Source organism: Leuresthes tenuis, unplaced genomic scaffold (genome assembly GCF_036924035.1).
Source record: "Leuresthes tenuis unplaced genomic scaffold, fLeuTen1.0.hap1 SCAF_7, whole genome shotgun sequence".
NCBI classification, from domain to species: domain Eukaryota; kingdom Metazoa; phylum Chordata; class Actinopteri; order Atheriniformes; family Atherinopsidae; genus Leuresthes; species Leuresthes tenuis.
Genome location: NW_027325361.1, coordinates 20591366 through 20605454, shown reverse-complemented (window position 1 = coordinate 20605454; position 14089 = coordinate 20591366). Strand labels below are relative to the sequence as shown.

At 39.5% G+C, this 14089-nt stretch overlaps 1 protein-coding gene across 1 annotated transcript in view; it reads right to left on the bottom strand.

Moving 5' to 3' along the window:
• The window catches only part of ncanb (neurocan b), a 143546-nt gene that overhangs the window by 17125 nt on the left and 112332 nt on the right, over nt 1-14089 (bottom strand). The window contains exon 12 of the mRNA XM_072389789.1: nt 1034-1192. Within this exon, the coding sequence (XP_072245890.1) occupies nt 1034-1192 (159 nt within the window). The remainder of the gene's footprint in view (nt 1-1033; nt 1193-14089) is intronic.

Below are 14089 nucleotides of genomic sequence, written 5' to 3'. Positions count from 1 at the left end.
AGATTGAAGAGATGAAGGATTATGAGGCACCAAATAAAGAACAAATGTCTATTAGCATGATAATACAGACTGGCATAAATTTATGGCTCTAAGAGACAAAAAAGTCCATGATGAACATGAGTACAAGCTTGCAATAAAAGTAATTAGTTTATTCCTGTTTAAGTCTTAACTTGTGTGGCAAAAATCCAAATAGGATTTGCATACCATTTCCATCCCCATTGTTATTCTCAAGTTGATACGTGATGTTGTCATGTGACACTTTCAAGTCTTTTCCATATAAGCTAAATCTCCATTTTTTTTCCTCCTTAATAATACAAATAAAGAATACAATCTTAGAATCTTAGGTGTTTACATGTTCAGTTATAGAAAATAAACTAATACAACTCCTTAAATCTATCATTGTGGTTGAAATAAGCTATTTACTCAAGGCTGGATTCCACATAGATAACATTTGTGTTGGATTAGTTTGGAAGAAAAATGGATCATATTTCTGTTTAATCATATCTGATTGGAATTTTGCAGGGATTTATCCATTATATAATCTCTAAAACACAACTATATTTGTATTTACAACTTTATAATGTATTGTTTTCTTTTCAAAGTTATTTCTTATAAATGTTTTAAAATGAGCGTAGGCTTTTACAGTAGTAACATGTCTGTCCTCATTAAAAAAAAAAACAGCTGTCCAATATTGAAAAGAAGCCTTTTTGAACCTTTTTGAAACTTGATCAGTAATTTGAGACAAACTCCCATTCTGGAAAAACTGGCTTTACATTTGTAAATAATTCCCCCATGGATGTATATTTGGGGATCTAACCATCACATATGTTCTTAAAAATAGACAATAAAACATTTGAACTAGGGGCTTCTGTTTTAGTTGACAAAGAATGACACAGAAGGAGTTATGGTTCTTGTTTTTCCAAACTTTTGTTCCTAACTTCAGATTCCTTACAGAGGAGACAGATTAGAACAAACACTAAGCTTCATTTCCACAGGCAACACTATGTGTGCCAAATCTGACTCTTCCACCCACCTCTGATGAAGTTCTGCTCTCCTGCGCTGTGGATACTGGCTAGGTGACCGCTGTGCTCCCTGCAGTCCTTTTCTGCATCCTCCCAGGTGTGTCTGCGGCTGAAGTACCTGTAGCAGTGGCCGTGAAACTTCCTCCATGAGTGCTCGCAGCCCTCAGTGTCTGCAGGTGTATGGGGATTATGAAAGAGATGGAGAGACAAAAACAGTGATTACTCTATTTAAAATCCACGTGGGAAGACAGGGGTAGGTTGTTTAATTGGTAATGACCAAAACTGTACTGTTCAAGGAGAGAGACAGAAGGATTTAGGACTGAAAAGTGGGAGACCCTTATTCTTTGAGGATTACGTTTTGTATCCACACACAGCTTGTCCCTTTTGTCTTGCTGCAAGGAAGGAGATTGACATAATACTTTTCTTGTCATTTTTTTTCTCTGCACCATGTTGCCTTAAGTGTCCTCTGTGACACTCTGCCTCCATCTCTCCATCTCTGCTTCTGTCTGTGCCTTCTCTTCTTTGATTTGACTTTTAATCCACAGCGGAAGCAAGCTGGCGGTGAGACAGCTTAGTCCAGTGAAAGGGCTTTTTAATCTATTCAAATGACAACAATCCTTAGAAATTGCTTCCAGTGTGCAGAGCTCGCTTGGTAATTAAGCCCCGTCACAGTCCTGTCAGCACACCGACTATCCTCAAACCACAGCTCCCCCCCCCCATCCTCCTTTTCTTTCTTAATCTCTCTCATCTATTCCCTCTGCTCTCAGCTCTCTGGGGTTTAGCTTTGTGGCTTTCAGCTTCATTTTTCGCACTGTTGGTGGGCTTGCAAATGTGTGTACATCTGATGTCTGTAAATGTATATTTAGTTGATGGAGTTGATCTGTCAGCCGAGCCATCACCAGTTCCCCCTCTCCCTCACCCCCGTTTTTGCCCCCTTCTCAGCAGTATTTAGATCAGGAAATGGCCTCGGCTTTTCCCCAAACAAATGTGAAGCGACACCAGTAAATTTGGCAGTGCAAATTGGGCCGCATGGGGCCCTGCTTAGTATGCAAAGGGATGGGGGACAGGAGTAGAAAGGACAGAATATGAGAAGAAAGTAGAGGCGGGTGAAGTAGTTCATCGTGAAAGCTTTTCTATGGAGTAATATGAAATAAGGGCTGTAAGGGCTTCAAAACCTCTGCTTTACGCACAGTTGAGGTCCTCTACATTCAGAGTGTTGTTCAGGGCCTTTCGAGGTCCAGTGTTGTGAAGTACGATGACATTTTTTCACCCAAAGGGTCATTGTGACACTATCTTTCCTCAGGTGAAGCTACATTTTGTCCAAGCAGGGAGCGAGAGAAAAGAGGAATGAAAGTAACATTTGATGTCAAGAAAATCAGTGATGGTAAGTGTCTGACCTGTTAGATAATGTTCTGGTGCTCTCTGAACAGTTTGAAATGCATCATTCACCCACAAGTCCGTCTGCGTGAGTTTAGCCTCACATAATAGAACTAAAGGTAATCATGCAACCACGGTCGATGTGTGCTGATGAATTAAAGCTACAGGTGAACTTGCGTCAACCCCTCATGAGAGCTTCTACACGTTTTATGCACGAGAGAATTATTTTGTTAGTCCAGCACATGTCTTTGGTGCCTGCTGGAACTTCAGCTCAGTTAATGAGTGGGACAATTGGATTTCCTCTTTATTCATTTCCTCAAGTCTTCCAAGCACTGCAGTAAGTCGCCAGCGTAGTTATTATGTAAATTCTGTTAATGTGGAGTATTGCTTCATTACCCTGCCAGCTCAAATTTCTCCTGGTAGAGTAGGATTTTAATCTGATGACCTCGAAACATTCTAATGACATTAAACCAATTAGCTGTTTTAACAGGTTCAGCCTCCTCTGGGTGGCTTAGTGGCCCTCCGGCTGGCCAAACTGCTTGTGAGCAAGACGTTCCCGGGTTTAACATGAGGGGACTTTCATCTACTTGTAATTGCGAACGTTAGAACTGAATCTGTCTCAAAAGGGTGAGAGTTCAGTCCTCTGATAGATGGACTTCATGACTCATACTTTTATACTCCTTTACATTGCTCAGAGACAAAAATAGAAAATGAAAATAAATCTTTTACACATGAGCTCAGCGGACATTTTAAGAAGACCTAATTATACTAAATATCTATAACCTGCTACAGATCCTTGAAAAAAAAAACCCAAAAAAACCCCAATATCTAATGGTTTTCTGTTTTCTCTAACTCAAATGCACTGTCAAGGTCTGAAAAACCAACAGCAGGACCAATGACCTAACAATAACCTGTTCACCGTACAACCTTGATATAGCAGAAAAAAATAACTTGTTTCTTTATCAGAACTATTTACATAAGTAAAACAAAGAGCAAAACATTCCCAGAGAATGGATTCCCTACTGCCTAAGCCATATGTATGTTACACAAACTGATAGTTTACGACTACAGATTTAGATTTATTGCTCTTTGCTTGAATTAATGAATTCTGGAATAAGCTTGAGGAAAGGAAAGGAAAGACTGGATTGTAAGATTAACAGTGGCCCTATGTGAACAATGTGCCCCCCATGAGGCCTTTCTGGTGACGCAGTATTGACTCACAGCATTAAGATCCAAAGACATGCCTGACTGGTGAACCTGATACTCTGAATGAGCAGCTGGCTGTTTTAGGCCTGTCGCAGTATAGAAAGGTTTCCTGCTTACTACTTGCTTACTGGATTTGAGCTCATCCAGGAGGCAAAACTGCAGTGGTCAGTCATGGCATTGTAAAAAACTTCCTAAAATCAAAATCAAAACAGCAACACACATTTCCATTATTTGTCAATTTCTGTCAACTCAATTATCAAACAACTGAATCATGAAAAAAACCCCATCCATTCATCGATCCATTCGCTGCTTTTTCATCGTGTCATAATATTAGAGGCATGGCAGTAACATGACTGGTAGTCAGGAACGATGCCAGGATCTCAATTTCCCAGCATATTTGATTCAAGATTCCTTTATTGTAACTATAAATTGTTTAGGAAAATCTCAATCAGTCCATGATGACAGATTTATTAATATAAAGTGCATGGTCCAAGCTAACAATGTAATCAGTTCAACACAGTTCAACACAGTGTCCCAGACTGAGCCAGCTGTCATATTTCTAAGTGAATAAATGCATGGCCTGATACACATAACTGAGAATGTCACTAAAGGATTTTATAAAAGAAGAGCATTCAGCGTAGGTGGTATCTTCTTCAGTCTGGGCATCTACTTAGTCCAGAGTAAGAGGATGCTGCTGTTCATGTCTAAAAAAATACAGGTGATGACATATAATGTAAATCCTTCAAACATGTATTGTAGCATATTTTGCTCAAGAAGGTGGTGAAAAGGTTCTTATCTTGCAGAGCAGGGCCAAGAGAGTCAGGGAAGGTTTGACAGAGAGAGGAACAGCGAGAGGAAACACGCACACGGACTAATGTGCACTATAAATTAAACATGCACACCTTAATTTAATTCTACACACTGACCATTTGGCCAGCGGCATTGCTCCCATTAAAGCTCAAAACCAATGTGTTCAAAACACGAGTAATTTTCTGCCAACACAAACGCAAGCTTTGCACACTGTATGTGAGAAAAGGAGAGGAAAAAAGTCTTGCGAGGACAAAAAGGTGAACCAAGTGACAAGTGTGCTACGGAGTAGGAGGAAAGAAAACAGAGAGACAAAGAAACTGAATGAGAGTACGACACAAAGATGAGAGGAGAAAAAGTAAAAGGAGAGATCAGAAATAAACAGGCATGTTTTCTCCCCCTCACATCTTCAACCTAGTCTCTGCTGATTTCTTCTCCCACTCGCTGACAGTAAGGCTCAAAGCCCGACATCACATCAGCCTCTTCAAATATTTAGACATTATTCAAGTTGTCTTCTTTTTCTTGTTTTCCCTCTATCAGATTGGGAGGGAGGGAGGTAGGGGCATATTTCAACCATTAATATTCCACAGACTCTAGTGAAGAGCAGTTAGGAAATAAAAGGCCATACACTTCCAGCTGACTGATTGGGTCGTTTATCCACATCACCGAGTGATATTTCTGCTCCTCGTCTCTTTTAGATCCCCTGAATGATGAAACGGCATGTGTTTGCATTTGCGTGTGTTTGTGTGTGTGCGCTGCCATTTTGCCTCCTCCCTGTGTGACTCTTTTGAAGGCTGACAGCTCGGTGTGCCATTTGCAAGAGGGCAGATGACAGTGGTCCACAGGGAGTAGAAAGTGACTGAAAAGGAGAATCTGCTGATAGCCAGTGTCAAAAGGTGAGAATGTGCCCGGAATGTGCAAATCAAAGGAATTTATGATGGTTATTATGAGCCCAACATGGATTAATGAAACATAGTAGTATGATTCTGGATGTAATAGATGTTACAGCAAAAACAGCTATAGAGCACTACACTAATGACAGATGTCAGACTCAGCACTTGCTCTGCATATTTATGCCAAATACTTGTCTTTACAGATTGATGCTGATGGAAAAGGCTGAGGTAAAAATGAGGGCAGAATAGGCTTTTCCAGTAAATATGCCAAAATTCCCACACAGCATGCACACAGTTGGCTCCCATTTTACGTGAGTGGGCAAACATAAGGAAAGGACAGCACAGAGATTACATTTTTGGTGCATATCCAGTGTTTGGCTCTTTCCAATTTTTTTCTAAAATGAGTGGGCAGGTAACAGACTTTTAACAGTGTGAAGCTAATGCAAAGCACCCGTACATGAGTACAGGTCCAGGTGAGGCTTTATACTCCATACATTGGGAAAACTGTCTGTAGACCTGCAAGACAGACTTGGGTCGTGGCCGTATTTGGGGAAGTATAAACGAACATTTCTGCACAGCTGCCCTCATTATTCTTTTAGAACTACGAACAGACTGGCAAAGGGAACAAAGGATTGTGGTCAGACAGATAAACAAGTCACTGGTAATTAAATGGAATCCAGAGTTCCATTGTGGAGATGTAGAGAAGCACCATCCTGTACCAATCAGAGAGGTCGGACAAAAGTTATTCCTCTTTAAAAGACTGGGAGACTGGTTGGAGAAAGTGGGACTCTCAGAGTGATCCAGCCAGAGTTTGCACCTGAACCTCGAACATCCATGAAGAGACCTGAAAATGGCTATGCACTGAAGTAGAGGTAGAATGATTCTGCCAAGAGGAAGCATCTACAGAATAGCTATGCCAATATTTGCGCTTGTACAAAATTGTGTGTAGACAAAGAAAAAGAACTCTGGAAAAAAATGAAAGGATCTGTTACAACAGCAGTAAAACAAGGCTATTGGGTATTTGTGTTTGTTTAACTTGTAGCATGCAGGTACAAGATTGTGAATGGTGGGGCAGCTATCAGGTTGAAAAGCATTGTATACAGGCTGCATCCAAGATAAAAACCAAAGATAGTGCCGTCGCAGTGCAGTGTAAGGACTAAGTGCCTTCTTCTCCCAATAAGCCACAATCTTTTGACATATCTAATTATGTTATTATGAATCTGTTGTGGTGGGACACCATCTACCTTGTTCCCCTTACCTTCTGCTTACGTTGTATAGAGAAATATGTTAATGTGTATAGCTTTTTTGAGTGCGAGTAAGTAATCTTAATTATGTTTGTTAGTGTTTTTGATATTTTGCCCTTTATACATCCTAGATTATCCAAATATCTTACCTGACTTTTAAATCTAAACAAAAAAGTCAGAGGAGAGCAAAACAAGATCTCTGCAGCTAAATGTAGAGTAAATTTGGGAAAAGCATGTGTTTTCTACTTGCTTTTTCTGATTGAATCAACTTTCTACGTTAAACAGCTGGCTAATAAAGCACATCCTTTTGTTGCAGTTTCACTGAAGCAGGGACCTCAGACACAGGTCTGAAACAACCTTCCTGTGGTCTAAAAGCAGGGAAAATTTATGGTATAAATGCTGTGGTGGAAATGTACCACAGACTGAATCAAAACTTGAAAAATAACGGAGTGCTGTGGTTTTTCCTTTGCTTCCAAAGAAACATTTTTTTTGGGGAGAATATCAGAGCAATGAAAAACAGAAGCACACTAAACCTCCAGCACAGCTCAAAGGACAGCTTTACATCTTCCTATCATACATGTCTGTTAACGCTAAACTCATTAACCATCTTTTCTTCTTCTTTCATCTTGTGTAGCCTCTATGTTTTGTTTTATCCACAGATTCACAGTTAAGGCAGAGGATAAACTGCCTTAATTTATTTTCTAGCCAGAGTGGAGGAACATTGTCTAATTAAGCACCTTGAATGAGAATAAATTACCTCACATTTACCAGCTTTTCTGTCTGGAAAGGGATTTGGCAAGTGTCGAACACAATTGCATATGGAGTGAGAGTGATGCCTTGCTGTTAATCCATTTGAATAGCCTCTGCCAGGCTTAGACAAAACTTCAGGGATTTTCAGTGTTTGCCCCAGTGAGTGTGTGCATGCCTAAGTTTGTGTCTGTGGGCATTTTTGTCTTCTTCGCTGTGGGTGAAGAAAATAAAAAAGTTCCAACTCCTTTTCTTTTCAGTCTTGGCACGTGTCCCTCTTGACATGTTATTATAATGCATGAATCTTCATTAGCATTAATAGACTCTAAAGACCCACAGGAAGCACAAAATTAACATTTCAGCCACACAGTCTGCTGAGTTGCCAGTTTAAACATCAGCAGCAGTAGCAGCAGTAGCAGCAGAGTCAGCGACAGAGCAGACACAGAACTCAGAGGCCTCTCCATCATCTGAGAGATGATGCTGACTCACAAAACCACTGAGAGAAGTATGAAAAAGCAAATAGGAAAAAGCAAAACAAACACGAGCAGAAAACTACTGCCTGCGAAGCAGCCAAATTCCCCAGAGTACTATTCAATTTATTGCTGTTTTTTTCTTTGAGGAAAAGATTATGCAAATAACCATGTTGAATTTCAAGAACACTTAATGTTTGACGTGCGATAACTTTAAAAAAGAAAAAAAAAATGCTACTAGGCAACAGTCACCCTTGTGAATGCCATGTTTACATTTCACATTCAGTTGCTCTCACAACCTCGAGAGGTTGTATATTCTTTGAACGTAATTACTGACATATTTTGAGAAGGAGGACTGTCTTTAAGATTTGCAAGATAAAGGTCACCAGGCTAAAAACCATTCATCTCGAACCTAAACTCAAAAGCTGGGACCAAAAAGCATCCTTTCTATTTATATAGACAGGTTGTAAGTTTGCTGACAATAAACAAAGTCGGCTTTGACTCACTTAACAGTTCCATGTAACTCTGCTTAGCTCATTTTATTATTTGTTGAATATAGATCCTATTGTCATTGCACATTGCACAGTTCAATTGCGCACACTCCATCAATTAAAATATCAGAAAGCGTTTAAAAAAATAACCCCAGTGGAAAACAATAATTCTTTCATGTTCACATTCTTCAGGTATTCATTCCATTATTTGTTCTTTTAAAATTCAAAGTTCAAGCAGTGATTAGAGCAGTCATGGTTTTTGGATAAAAACTGCGTTTTGTATCCGTTTGTCCATGTCTTTAATGTCCTGAAACAAGAGGGTCTGGGGAAGGCTGGATCTGCTTATTAATTAGTTTCTTTTCGATTGTTTCACAAACAACTTCCCAGATGGTTTAGTGAAACAAACCATCTGCTCCATTAGGTTAATTGTCCTCGGCAGAGCACTTTTCAAGTTGACCAACTGAAGAATAATACCGGAAAATGCAGAATCGCCTAAGATTCATCACTAAAAATCTTTTAGTAAATAAAAAAACAAACCAAATTTCCATCACTCCATCTGCACAAAACAAATACAACGTGGTTAAAATAGCATTCCAGCAGTTTAGAAGCTGAAAATGTACAATTTTTGTCCATGTAAAAATCTGCTGCCTACATTGTGCACTATGCAACTCAATTTAATGAGAGATTTTGGTGTGTTATCTTGCTGCTTACTAATGTAGCCATGCACTGTCGGCCACTAGCAGATGGGGAGTGAGTCACAGAGGTCTTGTAAGATGAGTTTCTTACTCCACACCCACAGACTTTAATTATTTTACAGTTCATCTTGAACTGAGAGTTTAAGCTGCTCCCTCTGGAGCCACAGTGGGCTCCTAACAACTTCTTTCTCACAGTAATACTTTCCAGGACCACTAAACAGACATGAAATGGCGTTACCATTGAGAGTTATGAACATTGTGGTTAGAACAAATGAGTAACAATCGAGGTCTGGAAAGAACTTTAAAGGTGTAATGTGAAATTTTCCAGTAAAAAATATTAGACTGCATTATGCACTCACACTAAATGTTGGAACTGGACCTACAATAAATCACGAGGAGCTGAATGTTGTCATATTCTTTAGGGAAATCAGTATAGTGTGCACATAATTACTTCTTTGGACTCAGATTGCCAAGAAAGTTGCCCTAACGGTGATGAAGGAATATGCACGTTTTAAGGAAAAACAGGTTAGTGAGGGATGAGATAGTGATGGAAGGAGTACAGTGACAGAGCTACTACAGGACTGGATTTGCTGCTTTCTGATGTACTTCCTGCTGCTGTTAGTTAGCTCAGTCTGCTCTGCTCCCCATTAGTCTCACTGTGTAAGCTTCAGAAAATCGTCTAGTGCCTGCTCCCAATCTGCTGCACTGGTGTATGGCATCGACATACTCAAAAGTCTTCATATCTGTCTGCCCCAGATTCCTCCGCTGTCCTCTTAGGGAGGGCGGCGCTCTACTTTGTCTTTGGTTCCGTGTAATGCTGTCTAGTTTTTGTTTTCCTGTCAAAAGCAGCTTAGCATTGGGTGTCCACAGCATGTGCTCCTATATATACTGTGTCTGAAAATGTATGAGAATACAAGAGGTGAGGCATCCTGCCTGGAAAAACTGAATGGGAATTTATGTATAATAAATAATATATATATAATATAACAAGTTTGGTGAAGTTTTAAATGGCTGCAAACTTCACTGAGACACTTCTGGTGTAAATTCAATTGCATGCTCACACTTGGACTCAATCAGTAGTTGTCAGTGTAGCAGTAATAGCTGTTTAGCCTGTAGCTTGGCCTCCCCAAAATACAGTACATAATATTAAGAGAGGAGAGGGGTAAGAAGGAACAACAAATCAAGATGGATGAAATATGAGTCACTCCTTCTGTAGTCGGCTCTGTCTGAGTTTAGGAAGACAGTAAACACCTTCCTGAAAGACACCTGGGGATTTATTAGCTGCATAAAACTTCTAACATAAGTGTTTTTTTCCCAGTTGGCTGATTGCTTGTCCTGTAAGGAAACAGTGAGAGGGGAGGTTAGGATTAGGGTTAACCCTAATTTTTTATTGAGATTGATTCGCATGCTGGTTAATATTTTGTTAAAATGGAAGCTTTGAAACAGAGATATTTCAAGTTGTAAGTTTTTCATTTTTAAAACAAAAGGATGTCATAACTGCAATGTTGGGGAGTTAGCCTTAACAACATGTGGTTCAATCTGTCCTCAACAAAACTTAATTAACAATGCAGGGGGCAAAGATCTTGGAAATCTGAAAAAAAAAGTTGGATATTTGAAAATAAAGCATGTCTCGAGCAGTTCCCCCCTCTCTCTCTTCCGTTCTAAATCACTCCTCATTCAGAGTGCATATCCACATGCACTCGCTCATGCTCACACATGGAACAGATCGGAGACTGCCACGAATCTCCGAATGCCGATCGGAGACTGCCATGAGCAGCCCTGGTACCAAAATGGTCTAATTATGTGGTTCATTCATATAGAGCAAAGTTTATCTGCTTTATTTCTCACAAATTAGTAAAAAATTTGTAAAAAACACAATATGTATCTTTCTGTCCAGCAGACCAGCTTGTTGAATCAGCCCCACTAACTTTCACACCAAAGTTCATATAATTACAATCTTTTGGGGAACTTTATATAGTGTTACACCATTTTAGATGAAATACTATGGATCCTCTTTGTGATGTTTGCCGCCTGAATGTGTGGTGAATTATGGCATTAACCACTGCAGCAGCACGACCTTAACCTCGGTTAACTTTACTGTCAGCAACAACAACATCTTATTAAAAAAAAAGTGGGAATGTGTGTTTTACTGATTCGTTGCCAAATATAACCTTTCGTTTCAGCTTCTTCCAATTGCACATGCAACCTTGATCCAACTTTTGCACATAAAGTACCTTTTCTTAAATTCTCTCCATCTGGAGATAAACTGATGGCAAAACAGTGCTTGTAAACCATATGGCTTACATAGCAGACTATCCTAAATTTGCTCAGCTGCTAACGTTATATCGGAAAAGCTGTCATACATGTACTGTCCATGTTTGACCTGCAGTACAGTAGTGTTTGCTAAAAAGATATATTGTTTGGTAAATACTGGGAATAGAGTGGCAAACTTCCAGCCTCTTGCTGCAGTGCGGTCCTGACACACTAATACTACCTTTGGAACAGGTCCTTACAGTTGAGTAGAATGTTTGTTGCTCAGTGCATTTTAAGCATTTGCATGAGGCACACATAAATCACATGAATCATTGAGGAGATTAACAACACTTGTAATGCAGATCTGGTGACCTCACGTCAGTCACACAAATCAATATGAAAAAAGCAACATTTCTCCCAAAAATGACCTTTTTTATGATTTGCATGCTCCTTAAAGACCTGTTGAGGGTTTAAGAGAAGCCGGGCTAAAATGAGAAGGCTACAGAGTAGATTAGGTCACGAGGCACAATTATGCTCGCAATGAAGCAACTGAATGTGTGTGTCAACATTTCAACTGAAAGATCTCCAACTTTAGAGCTCCGTAAAATGTGAAAGCATCATGCAAACATGCAAGAAACAGCAAATACAGTCTGCACAGACACCTGCCGACACGTTCACTCACACAGTGACGAACAGGAAAACACACACATTAAAACTCTCTCAGAGCATAACGAAGCATCTACCGGTGCACCTACAATGAGAATAAAAAGATGCACAAAAGTGCAGGGTGTGACAGCAGAAAGGTAGGGAGTGAAAAGAAGAACAGAAAGAAAAACAACATGAAACAGGTGTGTCTACAGTAGTGCCATAGCACTAAAGTAAAAAGTCCACTGTTAGCTGTATATATTATTTTCTACCTAGAAAGACAAATAATGAATAATGGCAGAAGAGAAGACTTGCAGAGTAAGGAATGGATACAAATCAAGATTTAAGCAGCTTATGACAGTCACTTATCAATTCAGTTAGGCCCGGGATAAAGTGATTGGTGTCTCTACCGATTGGGCAACAAGTAAAAAAAACAGCAGGGCAGACTCAGCATTCAGTTTCAGTTATGGGACGAGACGACTGAAGCAACTAACTGGTGGTCTTGGTTTATCCACAGCTGCCTAGTCTGTTTAGCAAATATCCATTTATTACTGAAAACAACAAAGGGCAAATATTCTAAATGATCTTTAAAGTGTTTTAAAGAGGAAAAGGGAAGCAAAAAAAAAAGTAACAAAAGGAAATTCCAATATAAATGTTCAAATTTAAGTGTAGAAAACCATTTTGCGTCTCTCTCAGTACAATGCTGGAGAAATTGAGCCCTGTCAACTTTCTATTATGGAGCCTCAGAAAGGATTACCATGGTAACACACCGTAAAGAACCCGCATCCAAGGCTGCGAGCTTGCAATGCATAGAACTGAACATATTCGAGCATGCATATGAACACACTCACCCTCAAGTTCACACAGCAAATGAGACTGAGAAACTTGACCACTTTGGCGAGACAGGGACCAATGGATGACATTTAAAAAGATGGAGGTTTTGGTGGAACAAATTAGTTAATTTCTACTGTTTCTGTCACAGTTAAGACTTCCCTCTGGATATCAAACTGAGATCACACTGAATGAAAAGCCTGTTGTGAATTGTTCTCTTCTCAGCTGAATTCTCTATTTCTGCCAGCACAGAGTGATGAGATAAAAGCGACAGGAAAACACAGACTTTAGTTTTACACAATTAGTCCTGCTGCTCCCAATCAGCCATGACGGTAGTGACACGGCAGGAGATGCAACATACGCATTGGCTCCTGCGCATTTCAAACACAAGGCACATTCAGGTGATGTCTGTGTGTGTGTGCATATTTAAAATAAAGGACAGGGAGAGACAAAACTGCACTAAACAATGATACATGCAACACTATAGGATAGAAAAGTCCTAAATCGAAAGACTTGGAAAGATTGAGCAAGTGCTTCCACATTTCATGCTTTGATAACTGTCCCTTATTCAAAAGAAGCTGTACATTTTAGTGCAATTTGAAAATCTCTGGTGAAAATCAAGGACTGATTCATAATCCAAAAGGAAGGATATAGTACTCAGATTTTCCCTAGTAGCAATCGATAGCTTTTTGGAGTAGCTGTTTCTGGTAACTGAAATAGTGGACTGTAGAGCTGAAGATTAACATCTGTTAGCTTTATTTCCTCCTCTTGAGTATGTTATAAAACCTGCATGTGCTGTTTTTAAAGGTTTTTAGTTTAAATGTGGTTCTTATAGTTCTTCCTTGCGTTTTGAATGTAGGACCAGGTCATGTCACTTAGTGAACATGCCTCTTTCTCCACTTACTTCCAAAGTTATATAACCTCTGTTGCTGGTATTTTCCAGACTTTGAAAAACACAGAAAACAATGTTGTCTTTGCAAAAGCAGAGATAAATGTGAAAGATTTCTGCAGTCATTTCACACAACAAGTTTTTGTTTAAACAACAGGAAAGCCACACGAAGCAATAAGATCAGGTCAGATAAAAAGCACAGGAAAGAGTGAATGAGAATGTAGAGGTCGGTGGAATCAAGGATTTTAGAACAGCAAAATTATTAACATTTTCTACCATGCATCAGTTCAAACGGAGGTCACAATGTTAAAATTATTCAGCCAGCAAAACACAAATCTATTTGGACCAAACTGTGACTCATTTCCTATTGCCTTCACATCAAGAACATTCAAGAAACAAATCAATGGACTTATCTCTCATCCATAGTGCACCCACCTGAAGAACAAATCAAATGCTAAGACACGGTTTTCAGATCTGCTATGAAAACTGTCCAGAAAGAAATGTGGAATCATTGAACAA